The sequence below is a fragment of the Diospyros lotus genome, chromosome 2 (assembly GCF_014633365.1).
Source record: "Diospyros lotus cultivar Yz01 chromosome 2, ASM1463336v1, whole genome shotgun sequence".
Lineage (NCBI taxonomy): Eukaryota > Viridiplantae > Streptophyta > Magnoliopsida > Ericales > Ebenaceae > Diospyros > Diospyros lotus.
This window is the reverse complement of record NC_068339.1, coordinates 115834-138768: the sequence shown is the minus strand read 5'-3', so window position 1 is coordinate 138768 and position 22935 is coordinate 115834. Positions and strand designations below refer to the sequence as shown.

Below are 22935 nucleotides of genomic sequence, written 5' to 3'. Positions count from 1 at the left end.
CTCCTTGTGGGTGAGAATTGGGAATAGTGGGAGGCGCTCCCTATTACTGAGAGTTCCGTAGTGGTAGGCGTGTTTTTACGTCTTGAGAGAGAGTTCGTCGATGTCCACGGGTGTTTGTCATTCTTAAGTTGACTTTTTGTCTTGCGTTTCCCACAGACGGCGTCAATTGTTGTTGTCAAAATACAACAATCTATTTTTAATTACGGATAGACGCAAGAGTCTTGGGAGTCGTGTCTTTGTTGATGAGAATCTTGACAAGTAATTGAATCTGGTAAAGGTCCAGATCTGATAATCTGATAGAGCTGATGATCTGGTGGGCTGATGATCTGGTGGCTCAAAATGATCGAGTGGCCTAAAATGATCGAGTGACCTTGGTGACGAGTGGCCTGAAGAAGACGAGTGACCTTGGTGACCACCTTAGTGACGAAATAAAAATGAAAGGGCAAGCTTCTCCACCAATCATATTCATATTCATATATAATATAATACTGCCAATGGAATCGAAACTGTACGTGCCTAAGTTGGCACGGCTTTAATTTAAAATGTAATCAGAAACCATTGGGTTGCCATGAATGTGATGAATGTGATGTATTCTATTAACTTAATGGCCTAATTAGAGAGTAGAAAGTACCAGTAATTGATTATATATTATTATTATTATTATTATTATTATGATTAGCAGTATAACCCACGAGATGAGAAAAAGAGAAGAAAGCAAGCAAGCAAGCAAGAAGACGACTCCTGCCTGGAGGCTGGCGACTGGAGGCTGGAGGCTTATGTATATACAAGCCGTAAGCTTGGTGCTTGGTTGGTTCCGTCCGCTTCGACGTGAGTCTTTAAATTAAACCAAACAATTTCTTAATTTGCCTTGCAAATTTCATCAAACCTACCTAGCTAGCTAGCTAGCTGGCTGTTCCTAGCTACCAATATTAAAGAAACAAGAAAGCATCTATATACAGAATACATCTATCTATATTATTATATAATTAAGCAAACACCAACCAATAATTAATTTTTCATTTAAAATTATATATCTACCGGATTTCCTTCTTTGGGCACGCCGGCCCGTTGCATTTGCATACTGCAGACTGGCTAGTAGTACGTAGCTAGCCATAGCTACCGGCGGAGATGCTTGATCATGATGTTCTTGCTCATAAATCTGCCTCTAAAGGTGTTTGTGATCATCTATACCGTCCTAGTGTTAATCATGTTCCAAGCCATCCACTTCTCCAACAACAATAATGTTGTAATGGCCATGATGTCCGCCGGCGAGCACTGCAGCTTCTTCCCCGATGAAAGAGATGCCCTTTTGCAACTGAGAGATTCCGCGTCGATGATGAACTCTACTACTTGTACTTCCAATTATCTACATGCAAATTGGACGGGACCCCCTTGCTACAAGAACCAGAGCAGATGGGCTGGGATTGCTTGCTTCAATTGTCACGTCACCCACCTCGTCCTCGAAGGCATTCAGCTCACCGGATCCCTCCCCCCATCCTCCTCCTTCCTTCACAACCTTACATTCTTGAGCAAACTTAGCTTCCGAAACAACTCCATCTACGGCCCTCTCCCCAATCTCACCAATCTTGTCCACTTACAATTCCTCTTCCTCTCCTACAACCTCTTCTCAGGTCTCATCCCCTTGCACTACATTGACTTGCCCCAGTTAAGAAAACTAGAGCTTCAAAACAATTCTCTTCAAGGATCCATCCCACCATTTGACCAGCCATCCCTCACGGCTTTCAATGTCTCCTGCAATCATCTTGAGGGCTCAATACCCCCAACCCATGTCCTCCAAAGCTTCCCGGAGAGCTCCTACGATCATAACTCTGATCTGTGCGGCCAACCATTGTCAATTCCCTGTCCGCCGCCGCCGGTTCCGCCACCTCCAGCAGGTGCCTTGGCTCCTTCGCCCATTCCCATTCCATCCAAGGAAAGAAGAAAAAGGCAACTTCAAGTGTGGGGTATTGCTTTGATTGCAGCTGCCTTTGCGCTGATTCCTTTCTCGATCGTGCTGGTCTTGGTGTGCTATTATTATCATAAGAGATCAGACTCGCATGCCAAAGAAGCAAAAGAAGATCTCGATGATCATCGGGGTACATATGTGTACCTATACCTATATATTATATATAATGTTAATCATATTTATTTAGCATATATCTATGCAAGGACTTATTAATTAGGGCAAGTTATACAACACACACGAACACACACACACACACACACACATAGTTGCAGCGCTGGTGCATGCTAATTATTACAAACCCCAGCATTAATGTATGTACGGCATCTTTTCCTGCTATAGTTTTTTTGTTTTTGTTAATGATATATATATATATATATTTTATATATAGGAACAGATATATTCCGAATGGGCCATCTTATTTTTAACCTCTAGTTAAACTCTTTCACGGATTTATAGGAAAAGTTTCTGAGGGAGCCCACTGGAAAATGCATTGGTGGAGGGCTATCAATGATTCAGAGAGGAGCACAAGTAGTAGTGTAGGATTAGACTATTGCATTGGTGACAAGGAAAGGCCTGTGTTTGACTTGGATGAATTACTGAGGGCTTCAGCTGAAATGATGGGGAAGGGGAAACTGGGGACTACATACAAGGCGGTGATGGAATCAGGAGGTGTCGTTGCCGTGAAGAGACTCATGATCAAAGAGATGAATGCATTAAGCCGGAAGGAATTTGTACAGAAGATGCAGTTGCTAGGCAACACGAGGCATGAAAACCTTGTGGAGATTATATGTTTCTATCATTCCAAGGAGGAGCAATTGGTCGTCTATGAATTCGTTCCCGATGGAAATCTGTTTGAGCTTTTACATGGTTAAATATTACGACTTATTCATAATTAAACATATTAATTTATCTGCCTAGCTAGCCTTTGTAATCACTTTGTCTTTTTAATTTGACTTGAAGATGATGATGATGATGATGATACTTTGCTGAATGGATGTGCATGCAGCGAACAGAGGAGTTGGCAGAGTGCCTTTGAACTGGAGAGCAAGACTGTCCATTATCAAAGGAGCTGCCAAAGGTCTGGCTTTCCTTCATCATCAGTCCCTGCGGCAGCAGCAGCCTAATTCTCGCAGAGCGTCACATGGCAACCTTAAATCTTCAAACGTTCTCATACAGCGCGACGTCGACACACAAAACTACCGCTCGAAGCTGGGAGATTTTGGCTACTTACAGCTGCTGCCATCTCGAAAATCTTGGGAAAAGCTGGCCGTTGGGAGATCTCCCGAATTCTCTCAGGGCAAGAAGCTGACCCACAAAGCCGACGTCTACTGCTTTGGCATTATTGTCTTGGAGGTGATAACTGGAAGGATCCCTGGTGAAATCTCATCATCAATCAGGGGAAACGAGGACACAGTAGATGATGATCTTTCAGAATGGGTGAGAAGCGTTGTGAACAATGATTGGTCAGCGGATATATTGGACCTGGAAATAGTTTCAGTTTCGGCAAGAGAGGAACACGATGAGATTATGAGACTCACCCAGATAGCTCTCGAGTGCACAGATATGATGCCAGAGAAGCGGCCCAATATGGCCCAAGTGGTGGCCAGGATAGAAGAACTGGAGCATTCACATGTACAGAAAATGTAATTACTCCACTCGAATCCCGACTCTTGAGAGGGGGGGAGGATGCGCGCTCATATTTATAATTGCTGTTGATTAACGTATGTAGACATGATGAAGGGGGCGTATTTATGTATCATTCTACGGGTATTTAAGGCGATTTAGTTGTCTATTTTCTATCACTCCCTAATTAGATTAGGTTAGGTGTGATTTCTTAGAGATAATTTTATGACAAACAACTAAATAGACTATTGTTACAGGTATTTCTCATTCTACTCTTTACGGGTTGGGCTCAAAGCAGCGAGTTGGCCCAATTGCATAAGGTCCAATAGACCTCGAGCTGATTTCGTCGAAGCGAACTTACACATTGTTGGAGCTTGACGTCGGATCGCAGGGCCAAGCGAGCTCCCAAGAATGCCTCTAACTTGCCGGCCTATTCGAGCGAGCCCCTAACTGCACTTCAAGCAAGCTCCTAGCAAACTTTTGCAATTTGTTGGCCTAGCCGGTCAATTCATATAACGAGAGGGTCATATGCTGGAGAATATTTATGGGCTATGGGTCGTCCCAGCTGGGCCATTTAGGCCTAACCGGTCCTCCCCTTTTGGCCTATTTGGTCGGTACGCGCTAGTCCCATCTTGGCTTCTTGCAACAAATATCATTATAGTCGCATCTGGATTTCTGCATGTTCATCATAGATCTCATCTTCATTAATAACGGATCTCATCCACATTAATAAGGATCCCGTCGGTACCTTGCTGCTGTGTGGGCGTTTTCGCTGGTGCTGAATATTCTATCCCACCACTTATAGACGTACAACACAGACTAGAGGACATCTCATCCCTTCCTATATATTAGCCAGCTCTTTTTAAAGCAATGGTATGCTTTTCCAGGCCAACCTACTGATACTCTGTAATTTTACTTATTTGTTCACTTACTTGAGCATCGGAATATATTGCAGGGGCCGATCGACGGGTCAACAGATCGCACCAGATAACCCATTCTCTCCCTCTTGAATTCATTACATCAGTACAGGCTAACAAATCAAGATTGATCAATTTTGAACGTCGACATAGAGACTTAAAACTTAAAAGACTTTTTTTAAAATATGCCAACATACATGTCACTTGGGCTCCGTCTGACAACCTCTAAACAGTTGTGCGTCCGGGTGTGTGTGTTTTTTTTTAATATTTAAAAGCTAGCAGCTAGCATCTATATAGCTATGTAAGTTAATATATATATATATGTGTATATGCATAAATAAATAAATAAACTAAAGTGTAAAACTTTGAGCGGTGATGTGGAAATGGAGAGGCAGGCGGAGCCAGCACATCCCGCTACGTGTCACAAATCTTGCACTCTTTCTCCCAAGTGTCCACAATGCTTCCAAATTCAAGCGACTACGCGGCTCCCCTCTTTCTCATCCATCTCAATTAGCTCTCTGCATGTCTACCCACTTGCTCTGGTCTTCCCCATATATATATATCCTCCTCCTCCTCCTCTTCTTCTTATTCTTCTTGTATATGTTCTCAATTGCTGATCCAGCCAGCAGGTTTCTTCTTCTAGAAATAAGAGAAAAGGTAGCATTGGTTAGTGGCAAGCATATCGATTAAAAGCCAAACTTCGATTCGATCGATCGTCAGGGACCAGGAAGACGAGGACAGAAGTGGAGATAAGCGATTTCAACAATTATATCCTGGTGAGCGGGGGTTTGAATATTGCAGAGACGGGGAGAGAAGCCAGCTATGCCAGAGCGTAGATATGCGTTTGGGAGGCCGGAAGAGGCCACTCACCCGGATTCCATGCGCGCCACCTTGACGGAGTTCCTCTCCACTTTTATCTTCGTCTTTGCTGGCGAAGGATCCATCCTTGCTCTCGGTAACATACACACACATACGGACACAAATTTTAACTAGTTTTCTTGATCTTATTCTTATTGTTGTCATAAATTCACCACACACACATGTATATATATACATATGCAGGTACGTAAAATTCCCTAGGTACGTACGTTGTTTCTCAATCACATGATCCATACAAAAATACTCGCGCGCGGGCACACACAGGCGCACACAAATGATGAGCTTGGGAATTAATTAATTTTAACAAACTTGAATTGCAGAAAAGATGTACGGGGCGGACAGAGGATTGGCAGCATCAGGGCTGGTGATGGTTGCGGTGGCACACGCCTTAGCACTGTTTGCGGCGGTGGCATCGAGCATGAACGTGTCGGGAGGACACGTGAATCCGGCGGTCACCTTTGGGGCTCTAGTTGGCGGCAGGGTCTCCCTCCTCCGCGCCTTATACTACTGGGTGGCTCAGCTCTTGGGATCGGTTCTCGCCACTCTTCTGCTGAGGCTGGCCACCGACGGCATGAGGCCACTTGGGTTCTCGGTGGCCCGTGGAGAGGGAGACTGGAATGCACTTCTGATGGAGACTGTCATGACCTTCGGGCTGATGTACACGGTGTATGCCACCGCCATCGATCCCAAGCGGGGGAGCCTGGCCACCATTGCACCTTTGGCCATAGCCTTTATCGTGGGAGCAAATATCCTCGTGGGGGGCCCTTTCGACGGGGCTTCCATGAATCCAGCAAGGGCGTTCGGCCCCGCTCTAGTGGGATGGAGGTGGAGCAACCACTGGATCTACTGGCTGGGTCCCTTCATCGGAGCTGGGCTTGCAGGCCTCATCTACGAGTTCGCCGTCATTCAGTCGGACGAGACCCCACACCATGCCCACCACCAGCCCTTGGCTCCAGAAGACTACTAAGCTTACGCCGACCCCTCACCCACTTCTTCCTCCATCATCATCGTCATATATACATAAACATATCCTCGTCCCTTTGTGAAAAAGAAAACTACCACAAGTCTGCAATGCTTAGCTAGCTTTCCCTTGCCCCCCGGTTCTTTGACTTTTTTTCTTTGCCGTTTCGGTGTTCGGTGTTCCGTTGCGTACGTGTCCGCAATACGAGCCTTGTCTTTTGCCACTTGCCAGCATGTAGACTTTCATAATAAATAAATAAATAATATAATGGCGATGACAATGATAATTGGCTGAATAACTACAACTTCTGTTATATTCTTACTCGTTTTAGCTTTTTCTAATACATTTCTGTCTTTTCCTCTTTTAACGGCCATGAAGATAGGGGCACATTTGGATTTGGTGTAGAATAGAAATGACATTGAAGTATCACAAATAAATCACGATATTTTAATTATTTATACGGAAAACTTTTACCCGGATGCATTCACATGCACATCATTTGTACCATGCAGCAAATATATAATATCTACAGTATAAATTTCAAAAAAAAAAAAAAAGAAAAGAAGAAAAAGCATAGCACTTGTAAAACCATAACACGCAGAGACATGATGACGACCACCACCACCACAACACAAGTACAAGTACAAGAAGAAGAAGAAGAAGAAGAAGAAGAATGGTTAAAAAGACTTTGCAAGCCCGACAATTGAATGTGTTTAAGGAGCTACAGCAGCATGCAGCTAGGCTAGGCCCCTAGGGTAATCGTCGACCATATAATCTGGCGACCCAAGGGGCAAGATGTGTAATGTCAGGCGTTCTTGGGTTGGCTGAGTAATAATCAGACCAGTAACAAGGAGAGATCTTTTCAGCAAATTTTCCATCAGAATAAATGCAGAATGGCAGCCAGTCTTCACCTCCATTCATTCTCCTTTTCCGTTCTCTTGGATAAGCCAACGGTGCCTGAAGATATCTGCATTACGCGCTCACAGTAAGAGCGAGCCCCCGCCGAACATCAGAAATTTATTTAATGTTCATGCTAGCGTATGACGTATACTTTCCGTTTAATAAAAAATTAGCCGACTAGACAGTCGGTTTCAACTCAGGACTGGGTCCCCCTACTCACAAAAGATCGTAACTGCTTACTGATGAGTAGTAATCTGTCCATTAGACAGCTTACAGAAAATGAGAGCAAAAGAATTAAAAATTAAAAAAAAAGGGGTGTCTCCTCAATAAACCATAACCACTTCATTGTTTTTTCACGTACAAAATAGCAACAGAAAATTCAGGCACAAGTAAATGTCTTTTTTCACATGGAACAGAGACAACAAAGGACAGAAAACTCCTTTCGGCCACCACAAAGTGAAATGGACCATAATGTCGCCACTTTCAATCACATTTTGTAGATATCTAGTCTCATTTGCTTTACATTTCGTAGTACATTTGAGTCGGTTTCTGAACAACAAAAGCAGCAACCTCTCAACTGAAACTTAAAATGCTTCCAGTCACACTTCAGAATGCACAGATTTTAAGTTTGGCAGATTGAGAATTGAATATATACCATAAGTTTAGTAGAAATATGTGGATGATGTTATGCTAAAATTTGAAGACTAGTCATATTTCTTGGATCAATCATCCAAAAAAATAAAAAATTAATGAGGAATTGCGACAGGGTTATTAAAATGGGAAAAATGAATTTAGCATTTTATGTGATAAGATTCCATTAAAGGTAAAAGCAAAATTTTACAAAATAGCTGCAAGATTAACTATGTTGCATGGCCAAAAATGTTAGGTAGTACAGCATTAGTATGTGTAAAATATGAGCGTATCTAAATAAGGATGTTAAAATGGATGTGCAGTTATAAAAAAATATAAAATTAGAAATGACTTGGTTACTAATGAGGTTAAAATGACTCTTACTGTAAAAATATGTTTTGATCATGTGAGGAGGTCAATAGAGACTCTTGAAAAGGCTGGACGGGATGGAAGAGACCAAAAAGGTGATTAAAAAAGGGAAAATTACAAAAAACACTCTTGAGGTATGACAAAATTACAAAAAAAAACCCTGACATTTGAGAAACAGTAATAACCACATCTGATATTAAATAAAGGGATAAAATGACCAATTTACCTTTCATCCTATCTCCTCTCTCCTTTGATTGAAAGATAAAAATAAAAATAATCAACTAACACCAGGTGAAATGCATTGGGTTCATCGTCAAAGTCGGCAATGAACTTAGTGGGTTTTATCTAGCATACAGTGAGCCCATTTGGGTTCATATATTGCATAGGTTTAACACCAATGTGTGATGAAATTAGGCAATGAACAAAAATTACAAGAAATCCCCTGAAGTTTGAAGAATAGTAACAACCATCCCTGCTGTTAAATAAAAGTATAAAATGACCAATTTACCCTTCATCCTATCTCTTATCTCATTTGATTGAAAAGTATAAAAAAAAAGAAAAATCAACTGACACCAAATGGAATGCATTGGGTTCATCGCCAGCATCTGCAATGAACTTAATGGGTTTTGTTTGGCATGCATTGAACCCATTTGGGTTTATCGCATGGGTTTAACACCAATGTGTGATAAACCTAAGCAATGAACATAAATTACAAAAAATTCCTGACATTTGAGAAATAATAATAACCACCTTGCTATTAAATAAAGAGGAAAATAACTAATTTACCCTTCATCCTATCTCATTTCTCCTCTGTTTGAAAAAAAAGGAAATAAAAATAAAAATAAAAATAATCAATTGACACTAGGTGGAATGCATTGGGTTCATTGCCAGTATTAGCAATGAACTTAGTAGGTTTTGTCTGGCATGCAGTGAACCCATTTGGGTTCATCGCATAGGTTTAACACCAATGTGTGATGAACCTGGGCAATGAGCAGAAAGAGAGAGAGAAGAAAAAGAAGAGGAGTTTTTTGACGGAATGCAGATTTGGGTTTTGTCAAACCCAAAACACAGAGAAAGAGAATTCAATCTGGATTAAAACCCAAGTTGGGTTTCATTGGAACCCAAGCAGAAGAAGAAGAAAAAGAATAAGAAGAAGGAGGAGGAGGAGTGGTGGTGGGGAGAGAGAGACTTATTACTACAATTGCTAGTCATTTGAAGAAAGAGAGAAATAGATAAATGTAAATGAAAAATGAAGGAAAAAGTACTTAAATATAAGAGAATTTTGGTCATTTTTTAATGTTTAAGGGAGAAATTGCAACATTACATTAAACCTCAAGAATACTCTTTTATATTCTCAAATCTTGAGGGTACTTTTTGTAATTACCATAAACCTTAGGGGTACTATGTGAAGTTTTCCCAAAAAAACAAAAACTAGGTGAAAGTTGCTTGGGTATGTTATGTGTTATAAGGGCATTAAAGAAAATAATACCACATATGGATTCTCACCACTATTTCATCCACACTTCTATTTTTACTTACATTCTATAAATGCTGAAGTGTTATGTCATGATCCTAGGAGATGAGCTAGGGTATGGAAGGAAGCTCGAGAATGATAAGAGAAGAATTTAGGGAAGAGATCAGTTGAGAGGGAGAAATCAGCAAGAAGATAAAGGAGGAGATCACCAAGAGAGAGAAAGAGAGAGGAGAAATATTAGAGAGAAGATAGAGTATTCAATTCATTAATTCCAGTATGAAAAATTCCATCCGTTTACATAGCCTTATATAGGCATATTTGCTCCTAACTAACTGCATAACAACACCCATGTACTTCTAACCAATTGCTAAAATATCTAAAATATCTTTTAACAACTATTATCAACCTATTATTATATTGCCCTTCTATAGATTTTTGGGTCATGACAATTCTCCCCTCTTTGAGAGAGTTCTTGTCCCCAAGAACTAGCAACAAGTAGCCATGGCTCTTTATCCAATTACAACCTTCTCTATTTGGTTCATCCTTCTTTCTTTCTTCCTTATTCTAAGTCTCTTCTTCTTCATTTTTAAGTTCTTAATTGAAACAAGAATGATAATTATTATAGACAAGGCTGCATCTTCCTCCAAAAAGTAACATACTATTTCCCTTGGGTTTGCAATAGCTACCAAATTAAGGTTGCTAGTACCCATAGTCTGGGGATCCAATATAATGCCAAAACCTGTCAACGTATCCACATCAAATGCCTTCAATGAATTTAGCTGCTCCTTGTCCCAGGTAGCAGCTGAAATCTGCAACCCTATAGCCTTCAAATGTCGATCATTCCGAAACTCCTCAACCGACTAGCTACCACACATGTTTCCCCCTTCTCATCATCTTCGTTGCGTGTTGTTTTGAATACAGAGGGTTGACTAACTAGTTCTCCAGCCATCTGTTCATCTTTCAATGTAATAGACAAGCATTTGGATTTGCCAACTAGGGGAAGAGCCAATACAATAGTGAGAGTTTTGTTCCCTTTGACAAAACCTTTAACTTCTTCAGCTACCTCCTTTAGCTTTTCCTCAACTACAACCGGCTTCAAGAATTTCTCACCACTTTGAATCTGCTGCTGGTGGATAGAACTACTATCAAGGTCATAATTCGCAAGAAACTTGCCTTGGCTAGAAGAGAAATACACAATTTGGCTTAACCCTTCATTTCTTTCCTGCCAGCCCTCATTCGGCACATTCAAGTGTATTAACTCTTGCCTTGGTTGCTCCATTTTAAGGAAGTCATCTTTGTTAATACTCCTGTGATAATCATCGAAATATTCCATCGAAAAGTTGTAATGATACTTTTTAATCAGTATCATTGCAAACTCCTGAAGCTTCTCGTGGAACATTCGACCGAATTCCTTGCACTCTTTATGTATTACACTTCTTGTTTCCTTATCAACTTGGCTAATCCCTTTCTCCTGTTTCCTGTTGTTGTCAACTGAAAATGCAGCCTTCTTTGGCTACTATTGAGGCTCCATTCCAGCTGCAAGTGAAGCATTTTGCTTCATGGATGCACTGCCTCCCTTAACTTCACTAGTAGGATACCCCACTGAAAATGCAGCATTGGTCCGCTGTAATTGAGGCTGCTCTCTTGCTTGAAAATTAGCCACTGAAAATGCAGCATTATTCGGCTGCAATTGAGACCTCATTTCCTTTTGATATCTGCTTCACAGCAAGGACCTAGGATAAACGATTGTCTCTCACCCTCAACGGTCTTCAATTTCTCAACAAGATGATCCACCTGCCGTCCAATTCAATGCTTCTGTCAGCAGTCACCAAAGAAACTGTTGTAAACTCACATATGTTGGCCTCAATTTAGCAAAATAATCAGACCCCAAATCCTCTTCTGCTGTAATAATTTTTCTTGTTTTATCCTTTGAATCTGATCAAGTCAAGGGAAACAACTTGCTTAGCAACTTGAATCTACCTTTGTCACCGTCATAAATCAGCTGGCGTGGCTTCAAAGGATCTTCAACGGATCTGATAAGAGAGTTCATCCAGTTTGTCAGAAATCAAAGGCAAGAATCATTGGCCTGTTTCACCAGTTTCTACAAGCTGCCTTTGTATTCGCTCCTCCAATTCACCACTATCACCCTCCCAAATTAGGTTGGAGTCGTTGGTCACTCTCGCCAATCAACACCAAGGCCTTGGAAATTGTTGGAACTCTAGAATTCGCTGGAATTAGCTGTTGGGAGTTGTTGAGTTCACAACCAGGAAGCGTGGGTCACTGGATTACAATGACCTAACTTAGATCAACTCCACTTTTGCCTCCAATCCTCGCCTAAACGAATTGAACCCCACAGAATTCCCGATCAAAACCCAACACCACAGTCGCACCTATAGGAAACTTATTGGTCTAGGTCGAAATGGTCTTCCGGTCTGGTCGCAACTCGTTGGGCTGTTCGTTTCATCTCCGACGGACTTAAGCTTGCCTCAACAGTCGCACTTCAGTGGTCGTGGACCACCCTCCCTTTGTTGCCTTCCAGCTGAATAAAGAATCACCTTTAAGGATCAGATCTATCACCGTCCAGAATCACTGTCAAAGACCACCATCAACCCAAAGATCACCGTCGACTATTCGTTGCCTCCCGAGGTCAAGGATCACCGACTCAACGACCTTGACCTAGTCACTCCAGAATCACCGTCAAAGTTGCCTAGGTCAGTTTTGCCTTCACCTGCCTTCCTTAGTCGATCTCCTCCTCCACTCAATCAATTGATACTTTCGATTGGGTTGGGTGTTCAATTCGTTCACTTGGAATTCTATCTTAAGTTGATGATCGCCTGAGTTCCAATCGATTGCTAGGAATCACTACACCCAACCGCTATCAACTATCGTTCGAAATCCGCTTCATTGTGGATCAGCAAGCGAGGTTTGCACCCAAGTCGATTAACATGTTCAGAGTGGCATAATCGATTGAAGAAGGTGCAGAGCTTGATCGATCAAGGAAGGCGATTGTGATGCAACCAACATAATTCTTTGAAATTGAGAATCGATGGTTGCGGTTTCTTCGAAATTCACCTGCAACAGCTCTGAGGATGGGAATGCTTGCTCGTCTGGGAGTTCCAATCAACTGGAATCAAATCCACAGCCAATGATTGACTGCTTTGATACCATTTGTCATGACCCTAAGAGATGAGCTAGGGTATGAAAGAAAGATCGAGAATGATAAGAGAAGAATTTGGGGAAAAGATCAGTTGAGAGGGAGAAATCAGCAAGATAAGGGAAGAGATCACCGAGAGAGAGAGAGAGAGAGAGAGAGAGAGAGAAGAAATATTAGAGAGAAGATAAGAATATTCAATTCATTAATTCCAGTATGAAAAATCCCATCCCGTTTACATAGCCTTATATAGGCATATTTGCTCCTAACTAACTGCATAACAACACCCATGTGCTTCTAACCAATTGCTAAAATATCTAAAATATTTTCTAACAACTATTATCAACCTATTATTATATTACCCTTCTATAGATTCTTGAGTCATGACATGTTACTTCATAATTCAAAGGTAATATTCATGCTTTCTTTTGTCCCATCCACCAAAACAAGTTGTCTAGAAATAACATAGTCCAAGGCACCTCTTCTTGGATGTGCTCTGTGAGTTCTCTACCAAAAGAGCAAATAGGCAAGGACCCAGTATAGATTCTTAATATAATCTATCATTTTAATATGAAAAGTCCTAGTATCACCTCTACAAGTCTACTCAAGTTTCTACTCAATAGTTCGTATCTCCAATAATCTGTATAAGCAATCAAAAACTTATTTATTCTACATAACCATTCACATGACTCAATAAGTAAATAGCTTCCATTTTTGACTTAATAGGCATAAAATCAAACTAGTTCTCAGAGACCCTGGTTTCTCTCATTCACCTATGCTCAATCACTATTTTTAAAAGTTTCATAGTATGGCTCATTAGATTTAATTCCTCTATAATTTTTACAATTTTGAATATTTCCTCTATTTTCTAGTAAATGGGCATTGAGTGCTATTTCTTTACTCATTGAGCATCCTCTTTGATGTAAGGACCACATTAAATAATTTTGCTAACCATAAAATTTCCTCTTCTCCCACGCATTTCATGTTTCTGTTGGTATATTATTTGGTCCAATAGCTTTACTAGTCTATTTTTTTTCATAAGCTTGCTTTACTTTGTTTATACAAATATGTTAGACAAAACATTATTTCTATCTTCTTTTGGATTACCAAAATGTCCCAACACAATACTATTTCTCAACATTCATCAAATAACTTCAATAAATAATCATCTCTCCTTAGTTGCCCCCCATTCACACTGTTCAAGGAGAATGCAAAAGAAACTTTTGGTTCAATTTATTCTTGTATAATTCCACAATTTTGAACATCTCATTTGTTCTTGTAAATAAGCACTAAAGTGGTCTTCCTCCCCTCGTCTAGCATCCTCTTTAATTTAAAGATCACATTGAATAATTTCATTAACTAGACAATACCCTCTTCTCCCATGCATTTCTATCATTCTATCCTTTATCTTTTTCAATGCTTCCTTTATTTCATTTGGATATATACATTTATAGAACATGTAATTTCTATCTGCTTAAGAGTAACAAACATTCCCCAACATAAAACTTGTTTATTAATTGGAGAAATACTCTTTCCATCTCTCTCTTTGATTGCCCTCTCATTATTAATACTTTTTATTTTCATCTTTATGCATTTCACTTGACTTAAATCTCTTATTTTTCTTTCTCCTGCTTTAGATAGTTTGTAGATATTCCCTTTCTCCATCTTTTGTATCAAGTTGTTGATATAAATTCTCATGAGCTTTTGACTTTGCTTCTCTAACAGCTTTTTTTTTACTTCTTTTTGGGCCGAACTACATCTCTTTAGATTTTCTTCATTACGAAATTTATGTGAAGTCTTGATTATATTTTGACAACTAGAATATTACCTAGATTGCTATAACCCAATTTTAATGAATGTAGCAAACATATTGAGGTTACATATCATTATTAGAGACTCAATTTTAATGAACCCACTTAAGTTTCATGTAGACATCTTATGTTATAGATTTTTCTCCAGTATTACACCAATGTTTTGGATGCCAATTAAAAAATAAACAAGTCTCTTTAAACAATTCAAAAGTCCCCCAATCCTTAGTTAATTACCTCTTAAGCCTCAGATTGTTGGTTTTTTTTTTTTTTTTGCTTTATGGAATTCAAAATTCAAATTTCTATATGCATCTTAAACAGAGGAAGGAAATCACTATGCATATATCAGGAACCTGGACCTGACAATGTGAATTCTCAGCCAATGGCAAGAATTAGGGCTGAAATTGGTGAGAGTTAAGCCAGAAAATAAGGAGAATTTAAGAGGAAATTGAGAGAGAGAGAGAGAATTCTGACAAAGAAAGATCGGGAGAGATTTGGAGAAAGAATTCAAAAACTGAAATTTTAGTATTTTCATTAAATGACTTCCAAACAGAATGACTAGCTTTATATATAGATAATCAATTAGCTGTTACAATTAAGTTACAAGTTGTAACTACTCTCTATAGAATTAATATGCTATAGTTTTTATGCCAATTAAATTGCTACAACCTAATGAAACCCTAGGAACCTGACATTTCCCCACCCTTGAAAATTTTCTTGTCATCCTGAAAAAAACAAAGACCTATAAAGTTAGACTCCACAGCTTTCAAATCTCAGCCTTATTTTTTTCTTCTCTTCCACAGCTTGTATGGAGAAATCTTGAAGAACTATGTAATTTCTTTCTAGAAAATAGTTTACAAGCTCCCATCTCTAAGTTGCGAGTGAGAGTTACCTTATTTCCTTCCTTCTCGAAAGTAACCTCCAATTTATTGAAGTCAAATATGATTGGACCGAATGTTCACATCTAGTCCACTCCTAATACAATATCAAATTCACCTAATTTTAATAACCGCAAGTTAGTGATAAATTCCGCCCTTGGATTTCTCAACAAAAGTTGACACACTTGGATTTACTGTACATTTTACTTCCATATTATAGTGACCGATAAAAGGAAAGTATTCTTCAACTTACAACACAAGTCCTTGGCAATGTTTTCATTAAGTAAAATTGTGTGCACTGTCACTATCAATCAATATCATCAACTTCTTACCATTTGCTTGAACCCTCCACTTTTATGATTTTATTAGAGGGATACCCCTTTAAAGCAGGCAATGAAATTCCCCCTTCTTCAATCTCATAAGTGGCTTTTATTTCTTTTGTTAACTTTTATCTTCATTTCTATCTTCCAAATGCAACAACTGTCTTTTACAATGATGTCTAGGATAATATTTTTTTTTCCATATTTATAACAAAGTCCCAAAGTCCTAACTGCCTCGTTTGTTTTGAACTAGCAGCTTTTGTCATATTAGATTGATAGGAAGATGATGGATCTTGGGGAGATTTTTGCAACAAATTTCTCTTATTGGTACCAAAATTGAAGTTCATAGTAACCAATGAAATTTGTGCTTCACCTGACTCAATTCATGTTGAAAATACACGAGATATCTTGTCCACATTCTTGGACATGATATGCTCACTTGATTGATTGGCCTTACTTTCTATGGATGTATGATATATGTTCTAGAAGATTATATTGCTGTGATTGTATCCTAAATTGTATAGATTTTCAAATCTAGATTTGGAAACTGCCTATTGTAATAGGGTGTCCTGCATATATTTTCATTGAACCCTTCTAGGGGAACAAGATTGAATTTTTCAGTTATATTTGGCATGGTATCAGAGCCTTAGGACGTCGATCACTGGCCTTTTGTGAATTCAATTGTCATGGCCTTCACCACTATTCAATCTTCTTACATAAAATGTCAAACACCCACAATACCATGCCTGAGTTGACAGATTCCAATAGTACAATGGAAGTTTTGTTTCTTGGAAGTCACGATGTAATATCAGGAGTAGAGCTACAAAACATTCATGCAACCTACAAGTTGAATGGCAATAAAACTACTTGAAGTGGTCTCAGTTGATCCAGACTTTTTTAAAGGGTAAAGGGAAGCTAAGTCACCTACTTGGAACCGGGTTAAAGGAGAGTGATATGATAGGAACCCAATTAGAAGAATTCAAACAACAAGCAATTATCAACAATTATCAGGATTCCCAGCCAAGAAATTAACAAAATGAAAAGAAAGTGGACTTTCGAGAGGTCCACACTCTCCCAATATCCTCACTGAAATATTCCCCCCATTTCTACTCTATTTGCTTCTCTTATTTATAGGAATATGTTGCCCTCACATGCCCCCCTCTCTTTGCTCTTCCCATTCTACCCCTTAACTGAATTTGTTAGTCTGCACATGCACCAATTGGCCTTCTCTTATTTCAATTCATATTTTGTCCTTATTGCTGTTAGTGGAATATTATGGGCTGCCTATCAATACTCTCCCCCAACTTTCACCTTGTCCTCAAGGTGAAAAACAGGGAACTGTTGTAGGGTTCCCAGGTGGTCCAGGACCCACTTGGGCTTGGAGTATGTGAATCTTGTCTTTAATTTGCTGGGCTGTCTCCGTGATTTGCGATAGACCCGATAGCTGTAACACCCTAACTTCTGCCCTGATTTTTGGCTTCAACCTCTTAACAAATGTGCCCTCCAGTATGGTCACTGAAACTTCTCCCACCAAGGCGGCCAAAATCTCAAAGAGGAGGCGGTATTCCCGCACTTCCTGCCGCCAATTTCCTCCAATTCCACCCTCGAACTCCCTGCCCATTTCGAGTCTAGGTGATCCCTCGAAATTCTGGGTAAATTCCGAAGGTCTATCTCCTTCATTTGCTTTGCTCTTCCGCTCTCGCTCTTGATTCGCCCACTTTGTCCTCGAGTGTGCGAGCTGGTCCAACATGATTGCTACATTTTTTTCCATCGATTGCACCTCCCCTCTTATAGTGTCAACTCCCTTCTGCATCCCAACTCTGTTCGACAAATTCACCATTGGGATCGTTAACTGGTTTCTCAACAGCCCCTTCAACTCTTCCCAGCTTTTCACTCTTTATCTCCGTTGCTCGCATTGGACCCATGAAAGTGCAGCATCCTCCACACACAGTGTTGATGTGTCCGTCTTCTCCTCGTCAGCCAACACTGCAACTTCCAACTCCTCACCCGTTGCCTTAGCGACAGCCGGAGGCCAGTGTGATGAGGCGAGGCTGGGCATCACCCATTTTTGTGCCATCATCGGAAGAGGCAATATCACTACCCGCTAGTGATTCAAAATTGGGAAAGAATGGGCCTAACCTTTGTTTGGGCTGGGTCCAAAAAGACTTCAATGAATCACCAGATTCATCTCCTCAATTGGTTGGGCTAGGTCCATCATTTGCTCCAGCCTGATCGGCCTCGACACCCTCATCTCGGCTCGGATGACCGACTCCATTCCATTGATAAAGTGGCCCTCCAACAACGCCTTTGGCATGCCTGTGAGCGGTGAGGCCAGAGTCTCGAAGCCAAGGCGGTAGTCCTTGACAGACCCCTACTGTCGAAGCGCAAGGACCCTCTCTTCCATTGTGCCTTCCTGCGTGGGCCTGAACCTATTCCTCAACATCGCTTTGAGCTCCTCCCAGCTCATCACTCGTTGTTGTCTTTGCTCCCACTAGAACCAAGAAAGAGCAGCTCCTTCAAAACAAAGAGCCACTGAGTCCAGCTTCTCCGCATCCGTTAATTAATTCATAGAGAAGTACTATTCGGCCATAAAAATCCAACCATCAGGGCCGTCTCCCTTAAACATGAGCATTGCCAAGCGTAGACTTCTCACTTCCGACCTCCCCAAGATCTAGAACCCACCGCCTACTTCCTTACTCTGTTCCCTAAGTTTCGATGTGGCCTCCCTAATGAGGGACGAGCCCACAGGTAGGTTCTCCTCACTCTGTTTTCCCTTCCTCTCTCGCTGTTGTTCCTCCCACCTCGCTCTCATCCATTCAAACTATTCCAGCAGGGAAGTAACGTTCTTCTCCACCAACCAAACCTTACTTCTCATGGCGTCCACACTCAGTTGTATGCTATCCAATCTCCTCTCTAAATCTCCAACTCGATCCATTAAGTTCACCATTAGGATCATAGTGCTCTGATACCAAATTGATAGGAACCTAATTAGAAGAATTCAAATAGCAAGCAATTATCAACAACTATCAGGATTCCCAGCCAAGAAATTAACAAAATGAAAAGAAAGTAGACTTTCGAGAGGTCCACACTCTCCCAATATCCTCACTAAAATATTCCCCCCCTTCTACTCTATTTGCTTCTCTTATTTATAGGAATATGTTGCCCTCACATGCCCCCATCTCTTTGCTCTTCCCATTCTACCCCTTAACTGAATTTGTTAGTCTGCACAGGCACCAATTGGCCTTCTCCTATTTCAATTCCTATTCTGTCCTTATTGCTGTTAGTGGAATATTATGGGCTGTCTATCATGATACCATCCATGCAGCTTGGGATGAAGAGGATTCTCTAGTCATGTCTTGGCTGTGGAATTTCATGATACCGGAGATTAATGACACAGTCATGTTCCTAACGACGGCTAAGGAGATTTGGGATGCGGTGAAGCTCATCTACTTTAAGGTGCATGATGTTGCTTAGATCTATGAGGTCAGGACTAAGGTAGCAGCCACTAAACAAGGTTTTTGGTCTATTACTAAGTATGCAAACCTATTGCAGACTCTATGGCAGGAGTTAGACCACAATCAATGTACTCAAATGAAGTGTAATGAAGATGCGGCTATACAAAAGAGGTTTGTTGAAAAAGAAAGGACTTGTCAGAAAATTCTTCTATGAAGTTGGACATATTTCTCTCCCCAAACCTTTCACACAACTTGTTAGAAAATTCTTCCCAAGTGGGATTACCCCTTATTCTGGTCCAACCTTGTAACCAAGCATCTACCATATCATCAAAGTAAGTGGTTGCTAAAGCCACTCTTCTCCCTTCTGGTATGTTGTACCAGTCAAACATCCATAGACACTTACTTAACCACCACTTGGGATTGGTTCCTTCAAACATAGGGATCTCCATCCGAGGCATGGGAAACCCCAGATGTTGATGATTGCCTTGGACCTCACACCCTCTATCCCTCACGGCTTCTACTTCCTCTTTCAGTTCGACCTCAATTTCAAAAGTCCTATGCATATAATTTGTCCTATTATTTTGTAATATTGGATCTATTCTATCTCTAGGAGGAAAATCGAGAGCAATTCTTATCAAATTCTGGCAAGTAAACATCACCATAAATTGTTGCAGTTGTGCTCCCATTTCTTCTCTCATCTGCGTGATATACTCCCGCATCTAAGAGAGAGATCCATCCAACCTACTTTCCAACCCCTCAATGGAGCCTTCCACTATACGATCTACTGCCATGATCGCCTCGTGGTTCCATTCGGACCCAAGCTCTAGTTGGTCCACTCGGTTCTAAAACTCGGATATGGTCGAGTTGACTTGTTATAGTTGCGACTCAAAGTTATTCATGCAAGTTCCTTCTGCCATCACCCCATCTTCCAGAAGAACTCTAGTTGGGACCGAGCTTTGATACTAAATTGTCACTGTTAAGTCGCGACAATGGTTGCCTTCCTAATTTGGTGAGAATTAAGAAGTTGCGGCAATGAAGAAACAGAGTAAAACATAGAGAAAGGGAGAGACAAGAAAGAGAGTTGGACAGAGATTCAAAATTATTTTTGTTGATATTCGATATCCTCCCCAAGAGTGTCTTGGAGAGTATATACAAAATGTCAACGGAAAACTGCCATAACAGATCATACCATCCCTTGCGGTTACAACAACCTTCTTTGTCCTATTCGAGCCCTTACACGTGGGCTCCTTTTAGGCTAACAAACTCATGTAAAAGAATTACAACAGTAACAAGAATTACAGTGGTAAAAGAAATAGTAAAAGTTACAGCAAGGAAAATCAAAATTCTGTAACTCTAGTTGCAACTTGCGACAACACCCTCTGTATTTTATTTTCCACCAAAATAGTCACTGTACTTCCCTTAAATCACCAAGACACCCCCTCTATTGCTAAAAACGTTAATTAAATTGAAAATTCAAATAAAATTAAGCTTGATCTCAATTTAATTAAAAAGAAAAAAATTAAAAAAGAAAAGAAAAAGAATATCCTAGAACCTTAAGGATGGGCTCCAACGATGGTCGGAACCCATCGTTGGAATGAAATGATGGCTGGAACATAGATTGTGCCCCCAGGGGGGGGGGGAGGAAGAGAAGAAGACACCATCACTAGTTAAAATCAATTGAGCCATTGCTAGAACCCAGCGATTGGAACCCACTAGATGGATTCCAGCACTGGAAACCTAGCGAGAGTTCTAGTGCCCAAACCCAGTGATGGGTCCTGGCATTTTGGCAATCTTTTCCTTCTTTTTTTTTTATCTTTTCTTTTTAAATTAAACTAGGATTAGACTTAATTTTATCATAATTTCTATTTAATTTATGCCGTTAGTATAGGGACTAATTTAACAAAAAATAAAGTACATGTTAAGGCAAAGGCCCAAAGTATAGGGGTGTATGGTCAATTTACCCTTGTTTCTTTTTTACGTATGCTCAAACTCTCATATCTCTATTAGCAATATATAATCAAGCTAATATTCATGTCAAACTAGGTTGCCTCCCTGATTTGAGGACAACTAGCCTCATTAATGCACAATTCCATCCTTTATCAGCCCTTTAGCTTCCATCCCTTTGGTCCAACACAAGATGGGGGTGGAAGCTACTTCCATTGAATAAAAGTTTGTCAGTTTAATAGATTGAATGCCTCGAACAATTAACAAAACAACTTGACGAAAGCTAGGTTTGTTTTTTATTCCATTTGTTTGGCATCTACACATCTTCCTTCTCAGTTTTGAGCATAGACATCCATCCCCTTCTCTTTCTTTGGGCTCTGTCGCTTTATCCTAGCAATTCTACAGGACCATTGGCTCATATATATGGATCTCTGCTTTCTAATTTCCTCATTACCTTTTATTTCAAAGTTTCCCTCCATTCTTCTGCAAGTTGCAACTAAGGATAGCAACAGAGCTAGGAGCCGCAACTCTTCTCCCTGCCTCATTACATAAAATCTCAACACCACCCTATCCAAACATGCTTAATATATTCTGTCAGACTAAATATCAAACAGATGGAGTGCAACATACTATCAATTTTAAGAAGCCATTATCCTTCAATGGCACTGCGATGTTTGCCAACCCTTTGAACGCCACTCCCCCTAGCATCTACAAAAATGACCCGCCCCTAACCCTTGCAAAGCAAGGAGTCTTGTGTACTGGGAATGCCCGATGCCCTTTGTCAAATATAGTAATGATCCTAAATTGAAATTAATGGGGTCAATATCAGAAGACATTAGCAGAAACAAGTTAAAAGGACTCCAAATACAAGAGCTTCTCCAATGTTAATAGAGATAGAAATGACATGTAATGTTAATACAAATACATAAAAGGCGATCATCATACCCAGATTATCCTAAAATAGTTCACTAATGCACATCATAGATTTAGGGTTTCCCATCAACTGCAATAACATGGATTGCATACACATCCCCCAATAGGAGTATATGCCTAACCTTACAGCAAATTTTTTTATTACAACAATTTTGTAGAGAGCAGAAAGTAATACTATCCTTCATATTGAAAATTCACAGAGAGAAAAAGAGAGTCAAACTGGAGATATTTGAGAGCGTGGTACCAGAGACCGAGAGGATCTGAGAGATGTTACAGAAAAGCTAGGTTTATTTTCATAGCAATGGTCGCAACCCCACCGGAATGCCACACACACATATGAGAGAGAGAGAGAGAGACCTGGAGAGGCAGAGGAAATAACATTAAACAATCGAAACGCCACCCGCAATTGAGTCAGCAGTTCTTCGTTCGAATTTATTCATTCAGATAAATAAGTTAAAATTAAATTTAATTTTAAAACTTAATTTATAAACAAATTAAATTTAAATTCAGTAAATCTCGAGTCATTTTCTAACAGGTTGGTTTGATTAAAGGCTCGTCAGTAAATCCAATTAGAACTTCGTGATTAACTCAAAAAAACATCATCGTTTATAAATATATTAATAAATTTATTTATAATTTTATAAATATATTATTTCACATACATACATATTATTATTATATTATTTATTAAACTATACATTAAATATATATTTTATATTATTTAACA

General features: G+C 40.0%; 2 protein-coding genes and 1 long non-coding RNA gene across 3 annotated transcripts; 2 read left to right on the top strand and 1 right to left on the bottom strand.

The window, feature by feature from the left end:
• Window positions 1-1073: 1073 nt before the first annotated feature.
• On the top strand, window positions 1074-3725 carry LOC127795582 (probable leucine-rich repeat receptor-like protein kinase At1g68400). The gene is made up of 3 exons (XM_052327357.1): window positions 1074-2096; window positions 2423-2833; window positions 2973-3725. The coding sequence occupies exons 1-3, from the start codon at window positions 1139-1141 to the stop codon at window positions 3611-3613; spliced, it is 2010 nt and encodes a 669-aa protein (XP_052183317.1). The 5' UTR covers window positions 1074-1138; the 3' UTR covers window positions 3614-3725.
• Window positions 3726-5137: 1412 nt separating this feature from the next.
• Window positions 5138-6917, top strand: LOC127796054 (probable aquaporin TIP3-2). The gene is made up of 2 exons (XM_052328107.1): window positions 5138-5461; window positions 5706-6917. The coding sequence occupies exons 1-2, from the start codon at window positions 5329-5331 to the stop codon at window positions 6350-6352; spliced, it is 780 nt and encodes a 259-aa protein (XP_052184067.1). The 5' UTR covers window positions 5138-5328; the 3' UTR covers window positions 6353-6917.
• On the bottom strand, window positions 6909-22598 carry LOC127796055 (uncharacterized). Its single transcript, XR_008021910.1, has 2 exons — window positions 22453-22598; window positions 6909-7313 (listed from the first exon to the last, which is right to left on the bottom strand). It is a non-coding gene; the product is annotated as an uncharacterized LOC127796055 (long non-coding RNA).
• Between the last annotated feature and the right edge of the window lie 337 nt (window positions 22599-22935).